This window comes from Chaetodon trifascialis, chromosome 9 (assembly GCF_039877785.1).
Source record: "Chaetodon trifascialis isolate fChaTrf1 chromosome 9, fChaTrf1.hap1, whole genome shotgun sequence".
Classification (NCBI taxonomy): Eukaryota; Metazoa; Chordata; class Actinopteri; order Chaetodontiformes; family Chaetodontidae; genus Chaetodon; species Chaetodon trifascialis.
Genome location: NC_092064.1, coordinates 14686675 through 14710914, shown reverse-complemented (window position 1 = coordinate 14710914; position 24240 = coordinate 14686675). Strand labels below are relative to the sequence as shown.

The 24240-nt window shown below is 43.8% G+C and overlaps 1 protein-coding gene across 1 annotated transcript in view; it reads left to right on the top strand.

Annotated features, from left to right (window-relative positions):
• Nucleotides 1-20372: 20372 nt before the first annotated feature.
• LOC139336002 (cGMP-dependent 3',5'-cyclic phosphodiesterase) overlaps nt 20373-24240 on the top strand; it is a 143784-nt gene continuing 139916 nt past the window's right edge. The window contains exon 1 of the mRNA XM_070969828.1: nt 20373-20699. Within this exon, the coding sequence (XP_070825929.1) occupies nt 20641-20699 (59 nt within the window). The 5' untranslated portion in view covers nt 20373-20640. The remainder of the gene's footprint in view (nt 20700-24240) is intronic.

Here is a 24240-nt window from a genome sequence, read left to right as displayed (position 1 = left end):
GCCCTCACTATACTGTTCACACACACATGCACAGGAGACCCACTGGGGGAAGAAGACACACACACACACACCGAAATGGCCTTTACTACATAGGTCAGCAGCGGTTGCATAAAGCAGAGGCATGGAGACAGTGTGGTTCAGAGAGGGGGCAGCAATGGAAGACGGAGATAAATTCAAAACTGAGGAGCTGAGCTTCAGGGGCAGACGTGCAGGGTGGCAGGACCACCTGCCAGCTGCCAAAAATAGAATGTAAATTTTCATTGAGCACAGTGTGCCACAGCTCCTGAAATAGACAAACAATAGGGTGGACTAGAGCAGCGGCCAGCCTCCCACAGAAATCTGCACTTCCACCTGTGTGAGCCAATTTTCTTCATTTCCACTCAGTGCACACAGCCACAAGAGCAGCGTGAGTGAGTGACACCTAAATTGGCTCTTGCTGCATGCTGCGCTGCATCAGCAGATGCAGAAGCTTCTTTGATGTGAAGCTCAGCCTGAACCTAGTCAGCAGTGAAAAGCATATGTGGGTCTGAGTGCAGAGTGACACGCCGCGCACATTGTTCAAAGGTCAGTGGTGGAATGTACTTACTGTAAGTACATTTACTCAAGGACTGTTGGATTAAGGGTTGTCGCTGCCACTTCAGGACAAATTCAAAGTATCTGTGCTTTCCTTGAGTATTTCCATTCTTAGTAACTTTATCTTCTACTCTTTTTCTGATAACCTGGGTTAGGGATTATTCTGCTACTTCTCCAGACAAATCAATTATTTAAAAGCCATCCTGGATTAGCTGGAAAATGCATCGTCATAACCAACAGAACCGAATTCAGGCTGGACAGCACAGCAGCAAATACAGCAGCAATATATTCAATCCCAGTGTTTTTTCTTCTTTTATTTCATGCTCATTCTGAACTGACATCTTGGCAGTAATTGAAGGGATTTGGCCACAGCTGTTACCTGCTTTGTCCTCTTTGTCAAATCTTACACAATGGACCCTGAAATTGTCACTAAACTTGTTACTCTGAATTTTGATTAACTTATCTGAACAGATTTGGAAATAGCCTGTGCAAGTATTGATTTTAATTAAAAAAAAAAAAAAAAAAACTGTTCAATTTGTTCACAAGCAGCTTGAAATGAATGAGCTGTGGTAAATGGTATTGGCAGATGATTGTCTGACAAACAGAATGATGCATTCACTGGCCCTGCGCCAACACTAATTCATTTCAGCCTTATTCCAACAAACACAGCCAATCACACCAATTCAATGAAACTTATGTGATTTACTCTGTAATTCTTACACCAAGTGTTGTCTTTGTTTGGATCTCTTCTCATCATTTGCTGTATGGTAGCATGAAACACTTTCTGCTATCATTTGGTACAGAAGGGGAAGCATAAATAAAGTTTAAAAAGCAAACACCTTCACCTGCTCTACCTGCTCAGCAGCCCTTAGATGATCTAAAAAGCTAATCAGTCATGTACTGCACTCCAGCCATCTGTGGCATACTGTAGATATCAGCCTACAAACCGTATTTATCTTGCGTCCTTCATTGCACCTTCTCCATTCACCTGCAGTGTTTAGCTCCATGAGGCATCAGTCCAGATTTGGATAATTACTCTGCGCCCTGTGCTTGCTCCCCCTGCCAGATCCTGCAGCCACCCACCTGTAAAACTTTCCAATTCACCACATGAGCTTTAGACAACTTTTGCAGATATAATCCGTTGGATCTGTTTGTTCAGCTCGCATTCATGACATTTTTTTCTCCTTTTGGGTCCCAGATGAAATCATTTCAGACACAAAAATGGTCCGCTGTGCTGTCAAGGAAACCAGCCAAGCAGGCACAGATCACATCAAAGGTGTTGATCCTTGCAGAATTTTGACTACAAAAAGCATTACTGTGAGAGGCCATGCTGTATTTTCTCTGTACTTCAGATCCGTAGGCTGTGCTGGAGATATCGTAGCTGCATCAGGAGGTTCACGTGTTCTGAAGGCAGCACAACAGGCTGTTGTCTCAGTGCTGAAGTTCAGCAGCACACGTTGACTTAAGCAGCCGTCAGGGGGATTGAAGAGCTGTGATGAGACGTGTGCAGGTGAGATGGGAAGAACATCTGCCTTCTCTCAAGCTTTTTGTTCTTCATCATGTACTGGATCCTCAAAAAACCTGTCAATTAGATTAAGATATTGAGACACGGGAGGTCAAAAAAAGTCAGATCGGCTCTCTCATTTACTTTTGGTGCAGAAAAAAAAATGTGAACCTGTAGTTCAATCAAAGGTAGAATCTCCTCTAAAGGCATTAATGTGGCTGGATGGTACAGTTTTCTAACAATACTCGCTAACTACTGTATAAAACATGTTAAACTCTTGTCTGTGCTATTGTCTGAATTGTGGCTTAAATTAATGGGACTGGGCCGAACATAATTTTGACCTCAATTTAAGGGTTTTTGAGATTTTAAACAACCTATTCCATATCTCCATCCCCATCAAGGGAACGTCTTAACAAGATGGTGAAAAGATAACGACAGCTGGAGAGATGAGAGAGAGGGAAGTTTATCCCGAGAGACTTTGTACTGTAGCTACTGAGCAAAATATTGATGCAAAATGATGTTTACACAAGACCTTAATTAATTGGTGCAGCAGATCATTCATTAGCTCTTTCAGGTCAGCAGCCAGATGCAAAGTATTGATCTGAATTGAACATGTTTACCTATCAAACATAGAGCAGGCCTGCAGCTGATCTAGACTACGCTGTTCATCTGAAGGTGCGACCCAAAAGCTACACCTCACAACGCTTATGCCCATATTTACTCCTAACACTGGCTGAAACAACAACAGAAGAGCTGTAGGTCAACTCAAAGCACAAAAATACCAGTATTGTTACAGAAACAGAGGCTACTCTGCATAAATCTGTTCCCTCCCTGCATGCCTGGGAGGCTTTCCACCACACGTGGCCTCTTGGGATGCTGCAATATCATCACAGCTTGAGGTTTTCTTAAAAAGAAATTGGCATTCTGGGTAGTTTATAGTGGAGATACAGACAGGAAAACACGCCAAAAAGTCCCTGTATGGAACTGAATCAGAGACTTTGCTGTGTAAGATTGTAGTATTACAAAGATCAGGATGAGTGTGTCCAGTCCTCAACAAACCGACAAACACAATCTGAAAATCTCTTTTACAGGAAGACAACAGGAGATGAGAGGTCATTACAGCGTCCAGAGGAATGGAAACTTTCATCTACAATCCCATGACAGGAGAATCTCAAATACAGGCCTTCTTTCACAGCAACACTGAACCCCAGCATACAATCAGCACACACACACACACACACACACACACACACACACACACACACACACACACACACACACACACACACACACACACACAATGCTTGGTCATTCTGCTCTTTGACCTTCAAGGTGAAATGTAAGATAATGCAGCTCCTCCAGGGGCTATGAAATCTTAAAGAAACATGAAAAACATGCAGCTATAAGGCATGGAGGGACATATATTATGTAGCTGTGTATTTCCTGGCTCTGACACAGAAATAAATATACGCTGCTCTCCTTATCCCACTCTATACTCTCAGCTGTTTGTTTGTCGCTCTTAGGTGTGTGCATGTGTGTTGGTGTGTTTGCGTCGTTCTTTTTATCCCTGCAGCAGCTCCTGAAGGCTGCAGCTGCAAATGAAAATGGAGTGAACTTGCGTGATCCTGATGATGATGATGATGATGATGGTCTGCAGTGACATGTGGAGCATCTCTCAGCTGGATGCAGATCATGTGAACAGCTTCCTTTTATATATTTCATTAACACCTTGTCTTCAGTCACCTCCAGCTGATTGGAAAACACACACAATCTTCTCTCCATTCTTTCCTACCTTAAACACACACAAACTGACTTTTGTGTCACACACACACACTGAGTCCTGCAGCACTTCTTGGGTTCTGCGAAAGCCGTCGTGCTTCGCTGCGTCTGATTACCGCCCTCCAGCCCCTCCCTTTAAGTTTATCACCAATTACTGGTCCTCCAAAAAAAAAAAAAAAAAAAAAAAGGGAGAAAAGGCTCTCCTCTCCTCTCCTCTCCTCGTCCCCATGGTAACTGCTCTCCTTTTCCCCTGTTCTGCACAATCAATCAGACAACGACTGGCGAGCTGTCCTGTCCTGGCCTGGCTGAAGAGGAGAGGTGCCGCAACCAAATATCACTCAGAGGTTTGGTGTGCATGCTATGAATGGTCATTTTCATCCACACTGTCCTCCATCTTTTTATCAACCTGATCTCTAACAAACAAAACATTTATTATAAAATACATTTAAAACAGGCTGCACGGTGGTGCAGCAGGTAGTGCGCGTGCCTCACAGCAAGAAGGTTGCAGGTTCGATTCCCAGGTCGGGCCTTTCTGTGTGAAGTTTGCATGTTCTTCCCGTGCATGCGTGGGTTCTCTCCGGGCACTCCAACCAAAAACATGCTCATTAGGTTGATTGGTGACTCTAAATTGCCCCTAGGTGTGAGTGTGAATGGTTGTGTGTATGTGCCCTGCGATCGGCTGGCGACCGGTCCAGGGTGTACCCCGCCTCTCGCCCGTTGACAGCCGAGATAGGCTCCGGCCCCCCCGCGACCCAAAAGGGATAAGCGGCATAGAAAATGGATGGATGGATGGATGGATGGACATTTTTAAAACATCATCATGTAACAAAATCCTGATATCGCTGTCTCTGATGATAGCAGTGATACTTTTATACTTACTATATAATTCGACTGTTGCCTCATGCAACATTAGAAATTTAAGAGAGATGTTAGACGGTAAGATTAATCTCACTTAAGTTTGTACAGCTACAACCAGCAGCTGGTTAGCTTAGCTTAGCACAAAGACTGGAAGCAGGGGGGAACAGCTAGCCTGGCTCTGTCCCAAATTTCTTCTAAAGCCCCAATGATTCACACTGTAACAGGCTGGTTTACAGAGGAGGTCAGAGACAGGCAGGGTTGAGACCGGGAAAGCCATCTGAGGAAGAGCGCCGAAGAGTCTTGCATGAAAGCGAAGACAAATCTGGCAAAAGTTGAGTGCGAGAGAGCTGCTTCAGTACTGCACTGATTGGAGATGAGTCCCAGGTGAGCGTCAGTTGATTGGGCATAGTTGAATGGTCATGAGTGCAGGCAGAGCAGGTGAGCAGTTGAGATGGAGAGAGGCAGCAGATAAGGAGTCGACGAATGTGACGAACAGCTTATATCTTGTTTTTAAAATTCGTCCCAAATGATGGGTTGCCATTTTACGAGGAGCTGAGGGTAAAACTATTTCTTGGCTGGTGTTGGGAGGAGGATTTTGTTCACTTTAGACAGAGCCAAGCTAGCTGTTTACCATTTCCAGTCTGTGCTTCACAAAACAGAATCCCATATAATGACAATAAAATAAAAGCATTATAAAAACATGTAAGTAAGAATAAACTAAAATAAAGTATGCATTGTGGTATTAAAGCTATTGTGCATTTAAGAAGAAGTTTATTTCCCAGAATGTTCTCACACTGTTCCTTTAGGCTTATTCTAATGTTGCTCTCTGGATGACTGATGGGAACAGTATAAAATGTAAATGCCTTTCTGTCTTCCTCCTCCATATGCTCACCTCATATCTGCTGCTGTCTTCTCCTCCACAGTACCGGTCTGTCTGGATCTCTGTTGTTTTCACTCCGTTTCCTCCTCCCTTTCACTCCTGTTGTCATTCTTTGACTTTATCTCTCATTTTGCCCATTTCTAACCAGCAGCAGATACAGAGAAATTGGAGAACATTTTGTGTCTGACACCCAGCTTATCTCATAGATACAATCACCATGGAGGGACTCAGCAGGAGGAGGTGGTGGTGGTGGTGGTGGTGGTGGTGGTGGAGGAGGAGGAGGACTGGAGGGAGGAAGAGAAGAAATTGCAAAGAGGGAGAGAGAGAATGTCAATGTGTGGAGGTATAAAAGGGATAAGAGACAGTACAGGAGGGAGAGGAAGATTGAGAAAACATGGAGGTAAGGAAGGAAAAATGAGGAGTAAATAAAGAGAGGTGATGGATGTGGAGAGAGGAGAATGGGGTGGGAGTAAAAGTGACAGCAGGGGATACGCAAAGTAACAGAAGATGAATTAAGCTTTTGTCATTTCACATAATCACCATTGTTATTTTTAAGAAGATGAACGCTAACAGTCAGAAAACCCCTTCAGCTCAGAATCAATGGAGGAGAGGAGGAGGAGGAGAGGGAGCAGAGGAGGAGGAGGAGGAAGGGAGTGGTGAGAAGGAGGAAGGGAGGGCCTGGAAGACAAGTGCTAATAGTAGATTAGTCACTCTGAAGATGCTGTGGGCTAGTGCACCAGTTGTGTGTGTGTGTGTGTGTGTGTGTGTGTGTGTGTGTGTGCGTGTGTGTGTGTGTGTGTGTGTGTGTGTGTGTGTGTGTGTGTGTGTGTGTGTGTGTGTGTGTGTGTGAGTGAGTGAGACGGCGGATGTGCACAAGCTGACAGACTGAGGAATCTGGCCCTTAATCACTGTACAGTTTAATTAAACCTTATTGATTTGATGAATGAACACACACACACACACACACACACACACACACACACACACACACACACACACACACACACACACACACACAGAGGCTGCAGGGCAGATGATGTCACTGCATTGTAAAGGCAGCTGCTGTAGCAGTGGGCTAGTATCATCTGTATGCTGGCGAGCACGTTTCTCTCCTGACACAGTGGCATGAATAAAACGTGTCGGTTTAAATATTTTGACAGTGAGTCCACCTTTTTTTCTTGTCGTCCATGTTGTCTCCTCTTATTTTTCCTCTCTTTTGGCTCCCTTGGGCACACAGATGACACGTCACTGTGTTGTGTTTGCGTATTTCACTGACGTCCTAATGCCCTCTTTGGCCCTCCACACTCCAGGACAGCCACTGTCATTATAACTCATGTTATGTGGACAAACTGGTCAAAGTGGAACAAAGCTTTCTTTCAAAATCTGGTCAAGGGCTCACAGTTTGCACAGGATATCACAGCAACCACACTGAATTTTTAGAGAAATGTGTTTAAAAGGATGCATGTAAAGTATTTCCATCTGATGAAATGGTGCAGACATTATAATCTACCCCTTTGACACTTTATATTCATGACTGTGTGGTTTTAATTCTTACTGTCGCTGTCATTTTTAGACGATCTCTGGCACAAGAATTTCCTTCAGGATTATTAAAGTTCTATCTTATCTCCTCTTATTGCACACATGGTCACTGTTCTGTGACAACATTAGTCAACTTTTCTTGAGCTGAGCCCGCTTTTGAGATAATCTTCCGGAGTTTTAAAGTGCTCTATTTATCTGAAGGAGTTGGGGGATTCTCTTAACTCAAAGGAACACTTAATCCATCATTGTGTCTGAAATCACTGCTCAGTGTCTACATGTGCTTTTTTGGAAGGGACACAGATTTCATGGACGTTTATCATGTGCTGAAAGGCTTTTTACAAGCTGTGGTCACATGTTTCAGACATTTCACATTCGAAATTGAATGTTTTTACTTAGAGGAGGATATAAGTAAAACACAGTAAAACCTTGATTAACAGCTGTGTTGTATACATCAAGTCAAGTGATAACTTGAGATAATGATCAGTATGTCTTGTAATATACATGTGCTGTCCAGATTTGGTCATCTATAGGCCACAAATGCAGTAAAAACTGAATACAGCTAAATTTAGTATTTTAAATCCTTATTCTACAATCCAATTTCTACATTTCCTGTTTTAAAAATGACTCAGAAATTGTGAACCAAGCCTTGGGCTTATCTGTGCATCTTTCATGGTATGTTCATGCACACCTGTGTGGATTGTGTCATAATAACCTGTGATAGCACTCTGACAGCGGTTGAGCCACTGTGCTGAAAAATGAGTCATAAAGACGGACACAGCACAGACAAGGGAGGCCTTCATGCATCATATGTCTGCAGTTAGGATCAGCACTCCGAGCACAAAGAGCAGCATGGGTGCTGTTCAGGGAACGGGAGAGAAAATAGAGAGAGACCGTGCAGATGATGTAGCCACAGGGCCCTCTCCTGTGTGCGTGTGTTTGTGTGTGTGTGTGTCTAGTCTCGGGTTATGCTCACTGAGTTACATAAGCTATTTGGGAAAAGGGCTAAAGTCTGCACACAGTAAAGGGGGGTGGGGTGGGGGGGGGGGGTGGTATTAAAAATACAATTCACAGGGGCTGAAAATAACCCAGACTGTATCCTAAATCACACACACACAGACAAACTACAGTAATTCCACAGTCTAACTCCATTATGATTCTTCAAACTTCTCTGCCAGTTTTCTTAATGTGCGCAGAACTTTTGACGCTGTAGCCTAATCCTCTATTTCTCTCTTTTCTGCCGAGTCACCACCCTCATCCCTCTCTTCCAACTTCATTATTCATTTCACTGTGCGTGTCTCAGCACATATGTACAGCACAGTGCTGTACGATGCTGCCGCTAAGCCGCAGAAACGTATCAGCTTTTTCCAACAAATGCCACCATCTGTGTGAGACTCTGACGCCTGAGCGTCTGTCTGTGTTAGCTTACATTGCTTTGCACTTCAGGGATAATCTCCACTTTTATTGTTTGATACAGATGATAGTGTTAAATGCAGAAGAGACTAAATTGCTGTAATTGCAGGTTTTCTAGTATTTAAATGTAACCAAAGACAGATTTAGTGTTAGATTTAGGCCTAAAAGAACTTGAAGGCTGAGCTGTTTGTGAGGTTAACTGGTGTCTACTGTGATTTCCAATTTGAGTCAAATTCACATCTTTGCTTTAAATGAGAAGATTGACGGCACTCTCCTGTCTGTAAGTTGGGTATAGATCTCATGTCAGAAAGCAATTAGCTTATCTTATCTTAGCATGAAGACTGGAAACGGGGTAACAGCTTGCCAGGCTCTAAGTTCAAAAGTTCAATTTGAAATATTTCATACTCATAAGCTGTGTCTGAAATCGCTCCCTATTTACTGTGTAGTGTGTTAGTGCCATCAGAAACTCTACAATGGAGCCATAGACCGTTTAATGGGTGGATCCACAGAAAAGTTAAGTGCCTTAAACCTGCATTCTTTCTAATGGCCAGCAGGGGGCGAATCTAGTAGAAGTATGATTGCATGTAAGTTTATGAGAAACTTGATTTATTACCTCAGTAAACATTGTCCAGTTGAGTCCATGCCTTGGGCACTACTTTATACTAACAATCCCACATTGCAATGCTATCTAAGGGACGTCTGGCTATTTTCTTGTGATTATTTCTCCCATTTTTCAGGTATGTTGTTCATATTAAACAAAGTTAACTTGGCTGTAACACCCTGACTGAAGTTAGAGTTCAATTTTGTCAAATGTAGTCGTGTGTGTGTGTGTGTGTGTGTGTGTGTGTGTGTGTGTGTGCGCGCGCGCGTGCGTGCGTGCGTGCGTGCGTGCGTGTGCTACTCATGTTGCAGAGACGTAAATCTGTTTACACATTGTTAAACTCATGGAAACTTAAATAATGCGTGTACTCTCCTCAAAAAGATGCAAGTAAGGTTCTCCCTGAGGAAACACCACCCTATCAGGTATATACTGCGTAAGATATGATTATATCTCAGATTTCTTGGGTAACACGTCCTGCTGCTCTTTGCCAAAAAATATTTATAGTGTGCATATTAAGACCCTGATTCGCGCTTCTTTCAGTCTCAATTGCTATGCTAAGCTAATGGCGTCCAGGTTCTAGCTTCATTACTTAAGGTGCAGATACAAGAGGGGTATTGATCTTCACATCTAACTCCTGAAATAAAATGTCAAACAAGTCTTTGAAAGCTTTCCCCATGTGAATAAGAGGTTTGGCTTAATGTGGCTTTGTGCTGCAAAGAGGAAAACCCCTAAAGAAGTAAAGTCTTCCAGTATGACTTTTGAGAAGAAGTGCTGTCAGCGTTTCTGTTTTAGCCTCTGATTGAGTATAACAAGCTGGAAATCAGAGATGTGTCTTACATGTTCATTTTACGAGGACAGACTGAGCCAAAGCTCAGTGAAAGACTTTGTTTCATTGGCAAGAGTCTCACAGACTGTTCTGGACATGCAGGTGAAACAGGCCGGACTGTCAGTAAGAGTTGGATCAGGTTTTTGGGGAGCTGCCTGGCAGGCCCAAATGTAGCAAGGGTTTGCTGCGAACACCTTCAAGACTTTGTCCAGAATGATTTCATCTCTCATCTCCCTGCGAACTTGACGTGGAGCCTGCATGGACCCCATTCAAAACCTCTATCATGGAAGCAGCTGCATCACTCTGCGGCCAGAGGTGGGTCGGTGCTTGTCATGATGGCAGCCAAAGAGCTGAAGGACGTGCTGACTGAAGACAGAGACCTTCCAAGCGCAGTTGGCGTGGGCTCAGCAGAGAGGAACCGGCAGGCCAGAAAGGCCGCAGAGCAGACACCATACATGTGTGCAGCGGGTGATCGCAGAGGTGATGGATGATGACTTCTGGACAGTTACATTCCCATGAGTGTAAGTGATACAGATGGTAACTGCAGCATGAGGTAGTTACTTTATTATCTTATAACATGAAACAAAATGTTAGTTTTCACACGTTTTACCATAACCAGGCCTGTTTGTAAGTGGAAAAATATTTAATGTGAACAATCACAATCAAGATATGATGGATTACATTCCTTTAGAATTCAAACTCACATGAAAGAAAATACAATTTCAAACTACATTTTCTAGAAATCTGTCAAATATGAGCTCAACACAGAACAGTAATCAATGAAGTCTGTGAGGTCGAAGGTGAGGCGAGTCATTCTGGAGAAAGATTGTTGATATTGTCATCTCTCCTTCACAATGAGTTTCACAATGTTCACATGCCACATTCACTGTCCAATCTCCCCTCCCCTTCCTCAGCAGGAGCATGAACGCCACCTGTTTGCTGATTGGCTGGAATAGCGTTGTGCGGCTCGGTCCAGTCCGCTTCGTCTGTTTCCCATTTACAGAGCTGTATACACAAAAAAGATTTTCTTTCAGTGCACACACAGATTGGACAGCTAACAGACCATGAGCAGATGTTTGCTGAATTTCAAATTCAGCAAATATCAACAATCTTCCTCCAGAATGACTCACCCCACCTTTACGCTAACAGCAAGACGGCCTTACAATAGTATCATAACTATTACAGATACTATATATGATAGACATCATGGGAGAAAACTGAAAGAGTAAAGCATCTTTCACTCAACTTTCACCCTGGTCAAACCATGTGACAAACCTGTCTGACTTCATCAATGTTAAGGGTCCACACCTATGATTAGTTACAAAACTATCATTACCCATTAAAGCCATAGTGAACTCTTTACAGTGTGGGACAAAATCAAACTTGATGCACAAGCGTTGCTGGATCGCTACTAAAGGGGGGCTTACAATCAAGCATGATTGTTAATTTTCTTGACATCAACATTAATAACGAATGAATGAGCAGCGAGACCAGGTGGTCGAGTACTGTTCAAAGAACCGTAAAAGAAATTTAGACGATCAAATCCACAAAGCCTCCAAACACTGATGTACATGCAGGGAACGTGTGTGTGTGTGTGTGTGTGCGTGTGTGTGTGTGTGTGTGTGTGTGTGTGTGTGTCTCTGTGTGTGTGTGTCTCTGTGTGTCTGTGTGTGTGTTTGTGTGATTGGTGGGGGGCGGTGTGCGTATCAGGCACTCTTTTTGAAGTGTATTAATGGAAAGATAAGCACAACTGTCTCATATGATTTCCTTTAATTCATGCTGCTAAGTCAGCCAGCAGCCATCTGGCTCCCCCTGACACACACACGCACATACACACACACGCACACACACACACAACAAACTCAGTGGGAATGACAATCCGAGGGCATGCAGTCAGAGAGGATATTATGACAGGCCAGACTGACCATAACTCCCAGGTGATGGAGCAATCACACAGTTCATGGTCTCTCTCCCTCTTACACACACACACACACACACACACACACACACACACACACACACACACACACACACACACACACACACACACACACATACACACACACCACTCACAAAGTGATGAGAAAAGCTTCGGCTCCTTTCTGTTGGTCTGGAGAACAAAGTCAGTTTTAAAGTCTTATTTTTTTGTCTGTCTTCCAGGCATTTGTAAAGCAATACGGGGCTCTTGAATGACTCTCAGGGGCTGTGAGTCCGCTGAGCACCCTCAGCCTGCCGAGGACAACGTAGAGGCAGAATTAAATTAACTCAAAATCAAGACTGTGTGCTCCTGGTGATAGCTGGACTGTCGTATTTGTCCCCCTGTAGGGTTCAAACGATTTCACTGAAAATATGTCAGAGCCCTGCACCATGTGTGGTGCTGTGCCCCTGGCTGAGCCCCAGAAAATGAAGCTCAAGCTACGGAGTGGACGCAAGCGAAGAGAGTGAAAGAATGAAGCCTTGTGAGAGTGAACGTTAACGGCAAACGATGTGAAACTGTGGCAGCGATGGACTCAGCACATGACTAACTGCGGTCAGCTGGCTTTGTGCTGACATTAAACTCAAACACTGTAGGTTTTGTTGAATAATGTTCCACAACATAGCCTCATAAAAGTTTCCATTTCAAATGAAGCACTGCATGACACTGCAACGTTTATGTTGCCTCAGGTCTCCTGCTCCGACACAAACCAGTCAGTCAACAGTTTACATTTTAGGGAGTCTTTAATAAAGAGTGACTAAGCTTCTGACCAGGTACAGTAGGACTGCTGGATGAGTCTGTGACCTCTCTGCTGTAATCCTCCCATCCGAAGATATTAAATGACAGTGACTAGAATCATATAGATGATTAGAAAATCTGTAAATAATAGAATATGGGACTCACTCTGGATTCCAAGAGAGTTCAGCAGTTACAATGTCCCAGAAACCTTTGTCCTTAAATCAAGCACAATTCACCACCTTGTATCTTGATTTGCAATAAAACTTCTTAGGCCCTGTTTGATATCCTAATAAGTTATGCATGAAAAGTGGACTGGCTGTGGAAGTCATTAGAATATGCACACAGAAAACCGTGCACAGAAAGGAGATGTATAATATTGTGCTGAGCATCACTTTTCTGTGTGTTTTTTTTCCTGTATCTGCTCACATAATGTAATTAACTTGATGTTCTCCAGCGTAGTTAGAGGGGCCAGAGTAATGTCAGCACAGTTAAGGATCATGGCGAAATATGCAGGGATACTGTAAGCACATGGAGTACATACAGTATGCATGTGCAGTCATTATGAGACTGACTGCAAGTAAAACATACATGAGCCTTAAGTGTAAACAGGAAGATATGTCTCTGTTCATTATGGAGGCTAATGAAAGTAGCCACAATGCAAGAACCAGTGTATCCTAGCTATTTGGACTATTTCAGAAAGGCACCTTCATGTGGAGTAACTTTTAGCCCTGAGCAAGCTGGCCTGAACTGGAGCAAGGTAGCACAAATGTGGAGGATGAACACTTTGAGAAGAGGTTTAATTAGTTGGGGGAAAACTCAGCCCTGAGTTTCGGATAACACCAGGCTCGCTGCTATAAAACCAGCAAAAGATCAAGTGAAGATGGCAGCGCCCATAGGATTTCCAGCTAATGCTGTGTTTGGATGGCTGTGAGAAGAGGCTTACATGTGCTGGGAATGGCAGGATGGAAGAATGGAGGAAGGAAGGGAGGAAGGAAGGAAGGAAGGAAGGAAGGGAGGAAGGAAGGAGGGGGAAAGAAGAAGCAGGGCTTGTGGGCTACAGGAAGGTATTAAAGCAAGTGCAGCAGGGATGGAGGGAGGGAGGATGGAGGGGAAGAAGGGAGGCGAGCACAGACAGAGAAAGGAACAGATTAAGATAAGGAGGGATAGATAGGAGGAGTGAGAAATGTCTGAAAAGCATGTGAGCTCAACAGGAACTCGATTTCTCAAACTCGATTTATTTCCAACAATTCGTCACACCTAAACGGTAAGTCGTGTGATTTGTGCTTTCCAAAATGATCTACAACTGTTCCTACAAGGACTTCTGGTAGAGTTTGCTGCTCAAGAGGTTTAGGCAACTGAAACTAGTTGGTTAAGGCAGCTTTAGTCAGTCTGTTTATATTAACAATGGATCACATGACTAATTGTATGTGGCAGGGTTTGCACTTAGTGATGAACCCTAAGCTGATTGGACAGCAACTCTATAGGTCTTTTTGGAGTGTATGGTTTTGGGTTTGTGGCTCCCAGCTTTGCTGTTTTGGTTCATTCCCACTGCTGTCATTAACGTTTCCAGACACAGACAGTCAAAAAGCTACAATAAGACAGAAAGTCAGCAACTAGCTAGCGAACATAATGGAGCATTTAGCAACTAAAGACCCAAATGACCCTAATGAGGTGGTGGAGACCAAACAGAGAGGTACAACAGAGTTAATATTAGAGTTTCAGTTTGTGCAGGTTTAAGCTCAGGCAAAGATTTTCTTCATTGAACTCTAATTCTAAAAAAGTTGGGACATAAATATTAACAGGATGCAAACACTTGCAAACAAAGTGTGTTCACTGACAACAGTTTCACAAAGTGTCCCTGAGCTCATGTAGTAATATCCTTCATACAATCATGTGTTCACTACATGGTGAACCTCGCTCCATCCTTGCTTGTGAATGACTGAGCCTTTCCAGGATGCAGTTTAGAGAAACAAACTGTAAGAGACATGATGCAAAGTGCAGTCTCCGGTGTCAAACAAATACACTTTGTATGCCTTAACATCCACCCCGACTTACACCGCAACTCCATCAACTCCCTGCACAGAATAGTAATGTCACACTGCTTGTGGCTTTGTTACTGAGAGAGGACAGCCATTATTTGCGTGGCTGCAAGATGTCACTTGTTCGGAAAATGTAAATAGGTCATGTTAAGCGTTTGTTGCTGGTCGAGGATTGTTTCTATATTCCCACGTGAAAGAGAAGAAGTGTAAGTGACGGTGCAGGGTTGTGTTGTTTGGACAGGGTAATGCAGCTTCCTCGGTAAGATTGTTTTCCTGCCAAAATCGAGCACTAACACTGTCAAGGAGATCGGGAGGGAGATGTCTGTGCGTATTTGTTGAAAGGGGAAGTGGACAGAGTGATACAAGCAATAAACACACAGAAAAAAAAACAAAAACATCTACAGCTTTGCCAGCCTTTCCCAGTCTGGCCCACAGTGTGTGATTTTGAACCTACTCCAACTGAGAGAGTGGGTAAGTCTTTGCATGTGAAGGACAGGTAAGGACAGGAGACACACAGGCTGCATTTCACCAGCAGCTTTCAAGACACCTATCCTTTTCTTCCTTATGCATCAATATGACATTTACAACCATACTGCCACTCCACGTGTCTGCTGCAGGCACTATGGCTCACAGCGATGTCTCACACGCTGTCACTGTACCACAGCCTGTTGGAAGATAGCGTTATCGCTCAACAGAGAGCTATTTACCAATCAGGCCACGGGCACAGAAAGGATCATAAATAATTAAGTGTCCATTCAGTCGGCACTTTGAAATTCCAGGAAGTATTAACGACTGGTTTGCCAATAAATGTCTGTAAACACTCCAGGTTGAGGACAGAAGGCCTAATCAGGATCTGATGTAATCAAGTCAAGGAGCTGATACAGGAGCAACACCCCGGGGAACTCAATCAGCTCAAGTGTGACACGGTTTCTTTTCCCTGCGCAGCTTTGTCGAATCACAAGAGGATTTCAGCTTCACGGCCGCTAAACTTTTATGTTGATGTCAAGGGAGTTGTCTTGTTGTTCTTATCTGATTCACAGACCTTGATTAGACCTTGCTCTGAGACGAACACTGAGTCTGGCGGTGATATTGATCCTGCTGAGCCATAAACTGAAGCTCACACTCTGGCTTTTTCCTGCCACGTTGTAACAACGTACATGTGTCTATCACTGCGCTTTTTTGATTTGGGCTCAGTCAGGGTGAAACGTCTCTAATTCTATTCTTTTATAAACAAATCAGTTTTTAATGGGGGGGGGGGGACTCCCGAGGGCCACATTAATGAGTCGCTTCAGCTTCAATCACATATTAAGAGTTTGAAAATGAACAAGAGCTGCGGCTCGCTGCTCCGCTCATCGGCCTCATCTTATTTACAGCAGCAGCTCTGCTCGGTGTGTTTGAGTACAGACTGGAACAACGGGAACTTCCTGTCTCATAAAAACAAGCTTCGCTGCACTTTATTGCAGAGCACTGGTCAGACGCTGCTGTCACACTGCAGCTGCTGCCCCTTACTATCCCTCTCCGTACTGGAAAGCCTTCAATTGTTTCAAGCTCTCTGTGAGTGCTGACAGTTGTCCACAGGGTGATATCAAATTTTATAACATTAATAACATCTGTGAGCACCTTGAACAGACTCAGAGCCTGGTCAGAACTGAGCCCGTGGATTTTAGCAGTGATTTCAACACCATCAAACTCACCTGATGGTGTGAAAGTTGGTGGATCTCGGGGTAAATCCCAAACTTGTTTTGTGGATTAACAACTTCTGCTACCTCATCCCCCAAAATCATTAAGACAGTTGCCCCCCCAAGGGTGCATTCTGTGCCCCATCTCGTGCACCGGTGACTGTCAAGCAGCTGCTTCAGCTCACGCATATCTTAAATATGCAGATGACACAGCATTGGTCGGGTTCCTAAACATCACTATACATTGGTGAGAGGGAGACACAGGGTTTTATCCAGAGGTGTTCAGATCATCTTTAGGTCAGTGATAAGAAAACAAAAGAAATGGTCCTTATTTTTAGAAGGAAAGAGACAACAGCTCTCCTTAACAAGATTACGGGTGACTTAGTTGAAATTGATGATCGCTTAAGATTCAGTGACAGCAGAACGTCGTATCCTCCAGAATGTTCTGTACCTCTGGAAATGTTTGTGTTCAAGATGGCGCCAAATTTCAAGATCAAGACAGCAAGTAGGATCGTTGGGGTTCAGGTGACCTTCATGACCTCATCCTCAAACATCATACCTATCCTCTCCACCTGTAATCCTGCAAAATTACAGCAAATCATTTGTTCCTTTAGCAGTTAGATTACTAAAAGAGACATGTACTTATCGGGTCTGGTATGTGGACCATGCATACTGTTTACTCTGGCTCTATTTTGCTTGTGGATATCATGTGAAGTGTATAAGATGTGTATTTTATATTTACACAGTAAAGTTTACCTTGACCTTGATCTATTTAGGATTTTGTAGTTTTTTTTTTTTAATAATATTATTGCAACCACAAATGCCTACTACCCACTGTGGCCCTATGGATACCAATGCTGGTCTCTAGCTTAGTCCAGACTGAAATATCTCCAGAGCTACTGGATGGATTCCCACAGACACTCACTTGCAGTGGATGAATCCTAATAACTTAGATGATCCTCTGATTTTTCCTGTAGTATCATTATCAGGTCAAAATTTTGATTTCCACACTAGTGCATGAGCAAATACCTGTAACACTAACGACACTCCCATCAGAACAGAGACGGTGAACATGATAAGCATTAAAGGTAACAGTTATCAGCATGTTAATATTGTCAGTAGCTCAAAGTACAGCCTCGCAGAGCCACAAGCTTGGCAGTGGACTCTGCCTTGTTAATACGAGCATATTGTTATCAGATCCAAACTTGAATGAGATTTTTTGTGGAAATGTTGGATTTGCATTTCAGAAAGTTAAAAGAAAATAGGCGTATCCTTTTCACTTGAGTCTCTTCAAAAATTCAAACAGCTGCTGCTGTTTATTTATTGATGCAAGAGGAGTGTCCTTTTTTAAAAAACACTGGTATAAATACTCTCTCCAGCTGGTGTTGAGAGTCCATTGCAGACATTTCTTTGACCCGAGTCCCAGTGGAGGATCTGTTAGTGCCCACAGTGACTGTTCTGAACCAGGGGCCTCAGGCGCACAAGTTCTACTGGACAAACACACACACGAATACATGTCGAGGCACAGCTGAGCACCACGGATCTGTACGCCAACACAGCAGATGTGACATGTGTGCATGCATCCATGCACACACACACACGTACACACACTGGCAAACTTGACATGTCAGTAATAAGGTCCATAGTCTCTCCTCTCCTGACCCTTTTCCTTCATCCTCACCTCTGCATTCTTCCTGTCCCACTCTCCGTGTCCTCTGTCATGCTCTCTTCTTCTCCGTCTTCTCCCCCTCCATGTTGCTTCGTCTCTCTGTCTTGTCCTCACTTGTAATTGACAGCTCCTGCTTGACCTAAGATGTCTCAATTAAACTTTCAGGGCTTCTCAGACACGTTGCATTGTCCCTCTCTGTTTCCCGATATGTGTTTCACAGAATTAGGTGCCACAGGCCTCCGGCTGGTGGTTTCCTGCTGTGACAGCAGAACAAGAAAAACATCATCTTGGGTCCGAAATTGACCCCTTTATAAATTGCTTTTTTGACATAGGATTGATGTTCGAGGACATTCTACAGCCTCAACTGTGTATCTAGAGACATAAAAAACGAGGGAGTTGGACAGAGATACTGAGATATATTTACACAGGCACAACAGATCTGATTTTTGGACTCCTTCTGGTCTTCCTCTATTACACTGAGATAGTCTGGTTTAAATCAGATTTTATCTGTTTAGACAGTGATATGGAGATGATCCACATGCCACAAATTATAAATAAACACACTTTCTGCTGGGGTCTAAATACAGCCAAAGCAGGCCTGTAACCACCACAGAGGACATTGAAGTAATGCCAATTTATATCTGTCACACAAAATACACAATTTATCAAATGAAGAACCTGAAATATAATCAAATATAATCCCTGCACAGAGGCACACCACATGTATACCCAAGGCAGTCATTGGCCATCAGTTCTTAATTCTCAGGCTGCCTCCAAACTATATGTTCAATAAAGAAAATTGACGAGAATCTAGGACATGAGACATGAATTACATAAGGAAATAGTGCACACGATAAAATAGTGCTTAATGTGCTAATCCACCTGTGAACTGTCTGCATTAGCCTGTCACAGATGTTGTTACAGTTACATCGTCAGCTGTACTGAGCCACCCTGTAAGCTGTTGTGCTGTGCAATGTTCAGTGTGTAGATAAACATTTTGCAGGGCAGGCATTTAGATATGTCGTAGCATGCTTGATAACATTAATAATGGCTACATTTCATGGAGGTGCGCCAGTTCAAGGGTCCCGCTTTTCTGCATATCAGCTCACCAATGTGGCTTATGGAAAATGGAACAGACACATATTGTTCGAAGTTACGCATGTGTTTTTCTTGCAATGACAAATTGTAATGTTTGACTTGAAATGTGCCTTCTTTTTTTTTTTTTTAATCAGTGGCAGGCCAATTAGGCTTCGTCAAGTTAAAGACTTCAGGCCAATTTTAAATCTCAGGTAAAAGGAAAATATGAAGGTGCAGTCCCACATTCACACAGGTGTTTGCAGTTATGGCTGATTAGTCCTCTGCCCAGGGACGAGTTGGAACTACGATGGAAATTTCCTGAGGTCAACCAAACTCATTGACTGATAATAATGATAGAGATGATGATTTACAGATGCAACAAGTGTCAAAGATGTCAATCAATCACCGTCTGTAAGCCTCCATGCCCACACAGCTTTGAGCGGAGGTAAATAATTGAAAACACCTGTGGAGGTGGACTGCAGCTGCAGGATACACAGGAGTATGATATTATCAGATGCTGTTTATCATTTGTTTAAATAGAAATAGGAACTTTCTTTAAGTTGAATGTGAATATATTGTTAAAAAAAACTTAGAATGGAAAAGGTCGGACATCTGAAGCCACTCCAAGGATATTTAAAGGCCACGAATGTCAACAAACATGTCAAAGGCTCCTGTTTCACTGTGCATTGCTCTTGTAGTGAATCCCTGTCGCTTGCCTTGCGTGAACTGGAACGGCCATATAAGGCAGAGGATCTGTGTTGGACCTTGAGACCTGTGTCCCGTGATAGACACACTGGAGTACAGTTCAACATGTGGCTTATAATGAGGAAGTTAGGAAGTTCTGCACTGGTCCCAGATCAGCATATATGAAGCTGGATTCAGGGTGCAAGAAGAGGCGTGTGCGTGCTGGGAGTTGTGTGAAAATGCGCACCTGAGGTGTGAAGATATAACTTTGATGTGCACGGATGAATGACTGTGGCTGGCGCTCATGGAAGAGCAGGCAGTAAGACTGACAGAGCACGCGGGCGAGTGACGTGTCAGCTCCGGTTTGACTGACGCATATTTGTCCGTTGATGTGTCCATGTGGCGTTGGACGTGAAACTACCGGCTGAGCTCTCTTCCTCTGTCTCTCTCTCTCTGTTTCTCCCTCCCTGTCTCGGCCCCCTCCCTCTCTTCCTCTCCGTTCAGCCGTTATATCCTCGCTCACCACAGCTCGAGTATCAGTTACCGGGTCCCGACCAATCCCCGCGCGCTGTCAGAGCTCGAGAGGGAGACAGCAGCGGAGAGCAGACCGGAGAGAGGCAGACAGAGACAGAAGAGGAGAGACGAGGCGAGAGGAGCACACGCACCCAACCATCTCTCTCTCCATCCATCGTCTATCCTCCTTCACCCCCTCCCAGCGCGCGGGCAGCTCCCTCCTGTTTCCTCGCCCCGCAGGTCCTCCTGACTGCAGCTGTTTGCGTGAGCCAGGGAGGCGCGAGGCAGGATGCGCGATGGGACAAGCGTGCGGACACGCGCTCCTCTGCCGTAGCCAACCGCCGTCCTCAGAGATGTAAGTGTGTGTCTAATAACTATGTAACTCGGTGTCATGTTTTGACCGTGAAGCCCCTCACCTCGGCTTACACTACAAACAAACCGGACGGCTGCGGAGGCACATGGCGCCTGTAGCATTGAGTCAAGTACAGGTTGTTAGTGTAGTAGTGTGAGTGTGACCTGCTGGGTGTCATTGTGCGCCCTGACGGGCACCGAGGAATCCGTGAGAGCTGTGCAGGCAGCTGTCAGTGTGAGGTGGTGGGCAAAAGCCCTGTAGCTCACTTCAGTCACACTGTAATATCCCCGAAATGTTCTCCTAGTGTGTCTGCTCTGCTCTACAGAGAGTTTGTGACTCCATCGTGCCTTTCTGAGTATCATAACAACACTCTGATTGGCTGCTCTTCGCCTAGTATCTCCACTGGGACAGATTTGCTGTGATCGCCCCCCTAATTCAACTTTCTCCATGACGGTCGTTATGCAAAGCAGTTTTTTTAAAGGGTCGACTTTTCGCGATGTATGACAGTTTTGTAAGGATAAACAACAGCCAAAGGGATTTTTCTCAAACCCCAATTTGTTCTTGTTAATGTTATATAACGGATCTCTTCCGCATTAGTTAATGATTTATTATCCATTAATACAGTTATTATCTCCAATCTATTATCCCTTTGTAAAGAACGCCTTGTTAGAGAGTGGTAACTCTTGGCCCTTTTAAGTTTTTGGATTAACTTGAGAATAAATGCTCCCTCTGTGCAGTTGTCTCCTTTGAAACCTCCAAAATGCATCATCACAGAGCTTAAAACAAAGTGGTTTTTCAGCACAAATGGCCATTCTAGACCCTGAAGATGTTTTGAAATTGGCATTTTGGAGATAAGTGGTTTCCACAGGACAGCAGATATGTGCCGTGGATCAAAGGGGGCTGACATGATCAATGTAACAGTTCAATGCAGCGAAGCAGGCCACTGTTTTTATGAAGCGCTTGTTATGTGTTGAGAATGTCTCAGAGGCGTGCTCATTAAACTGTGTGCTGATTGTTAAGACTGTTAATTGTGGCGGTGCTGTTCCCTCCGTCTATGTTTACCTTGCCTGTCTCCATAAAAATGAGCTTTCAAATGTCAGGGTCGCGCTCCACGTTTTGCTAAATGTTAGTTAATAAAGGAGCGCCCTCCTGGTATTGAACCAGGTTTCTTCTGTTTGAAATGAAAGTTTGCCATGTAAACACACAACGGCTGCTCTCAGATTTAGTGACGCATCTGCTGCTGACTGAGTCTCCATGATTGTGATCGAAATGCATGGCTGGTCAAACAGCATGCACATACTGTATATGTATGGTGAGAGCTTCCCTCGGGACGCGTCTTGATGTGTGTACTCTGTGTTTTTTTTTTAACACTGTCCGTCCCCTTCCCCCTCTCTCATAGCTGAATTGCATCATTTGTGGACAGTAACATTGTGATGCCATCATGCACTGACTGCACAAAATATTAGAGACATCTTCCCTCGTATCGAGTTTCAACCCCCTTTTGTGTAAAAGTTGAAAAAAAATCCTCATCTAAGGTGTTTGAAGTTCAATGAGGGAAATGAGTGGAGGATAATGGCTCTTATTCACCTCACCAGTGCTTGTCAGGAAAGACTTAAGCTTCTCATGGTGGGCATTAGTTGGTCAGTCTTGGAGAAAATACCCAGAGACGTGGAGGAATAATGAATCTGCCAGGCGGACGTCAGTGATGTCTGACATGCAATTAGTTTCAGTAGCTGGTCTCACCTGCCTCTCAGTTTGACTTAGAGACCAGCGTCGGTTAAGGTCACGAAGTGTGATGCTGTCACGAAATACACAGGAGCAGCTGTCATGCCTGTACCCACTGGAATATGTCCCTGTCTTGTGATAGAGCATTGTGATCAGATATAAGCATTTAGGCTGAACATCCACAGCCTTTTTTTTATCATTGTGATGGTTTCCTAGGGTTTAAAACTCTGGATTGTAGCTTCGAGTGCCAAGCTCTGCAGTTTGAGGAACCACGCGCATGAATTCTGCTGAAACTAAGACCATTCACCTCCAGTTGGTGATGTTTGTGTCTTTATGTCGCTCTGTTTGAACCACATCTTCGTGTTCAGTGCACTTTGTTTATCTGCTGTTATCATCTTGCATCATTTTAGCAGCCATCAGGCATCAACCATGTTAATCTGTATTTGGGTGTGTGTGTTTGTGTGCCAGCGGGTGTGCATGTGAGCGGTCTTCGGCCTGAAAAATATTGCAATTTACTGGATTGATGCCAGGAAGTCAGATCCCCAGGCCTCCTGCTCAACACACAGTCATAGCCACACATAGAAAAGCACTGAAATACACAGCAGCAGCAGCAGCAGCAGCAGCAGCAGCAGCAGCAGCAGCAGCAGCAGCAGCAGCAGCAGCAGCAGCAGCAGCGGCGGCAGAGTTGTAACCCGACTCCTGATGAGTGAGCATGTGTGTGTGCGTGCACGCGTGTGTGTGAGAGAAAAAGAGAGAGAAAGGATGCTGATGTTGCACTGTGTTATCATCAGTAATGGGCTCATCAATACTAAAATATTCAGAGAGAGAGAGACCGACAGAGAGAGAAAAGAGACAGAGAGGGGAGAGGGAGGAAGTGAGAGCAAAGAGGAAGCAGAGAGAAAGCGTTGTGAATTGAGTTTGCATGCTTTACCAAGTGTTTATGTTTGTGTATCGACAGAATGTGTGCACTTCAGCACAACATTTGGCTTAAAAACAGTGAAATCACTGACTCACATTTGGACTTGATTGTCTCCGAGTGTACAGAGAATTCAGATAAAACTACAACTTAAATACTCAATCTGCTGATACGTGTATTTACTTTGTTGGGTGGCAGAAGATTATTGAAAGTGTTTAACTTGCTTCTCGTATGCACAAGATCATGAACTGTTTAAACATCCAAATAAACAGAAAATAATTTAAATTGAGCAAATGGAGCTGCCCCCAGTTCAAGTGCAATGTTAGGATGCAATTATTTTTCAAATCCTAAACTGAATTAATTATTGGGTTTGCTTGCTCCCATTCATTTTCTGCATAAATGAAATATTATGAGGTGACTCTCAGAGCCTGGATGCCGTGAAACTCCTCCAGCTTAATCATCAGAACGAAAGATGAGCGAACGTGTAAGAAAATCTGTCTCTGTAATAAAAAGTCAAATGTCAAGAGTGTAAGAGTGGAAGGAAGACAACGGTTGGCTCTTCAGGAGTTTTTAGGTACCAAACATCAGCTTTGCAAACAGCTGTGAAATTTTGATAACACATTCAGCAATTTTAATAAATTAAGTTTGGGATTCTGGATTTGGCTCCAAAGTGATTTTAATAACCGGTGAAGTGTTTCGATCCTCATCGCAAAGATGAATCATTTTTAATTTGCGACAGCTCAGATTTGTGCCTCTGGCCGTACCGAGCAGAAGAATAAACTCTACTCTTCTGAAACAGCTAAAAGAAATCCCACCTGCACACTGTAACAGAAACCTAGTATCATCAAATTATCCAGGAGACTTTCTTGGACGTGAGAAGCAGACAGGTTATCACTGAGAGAT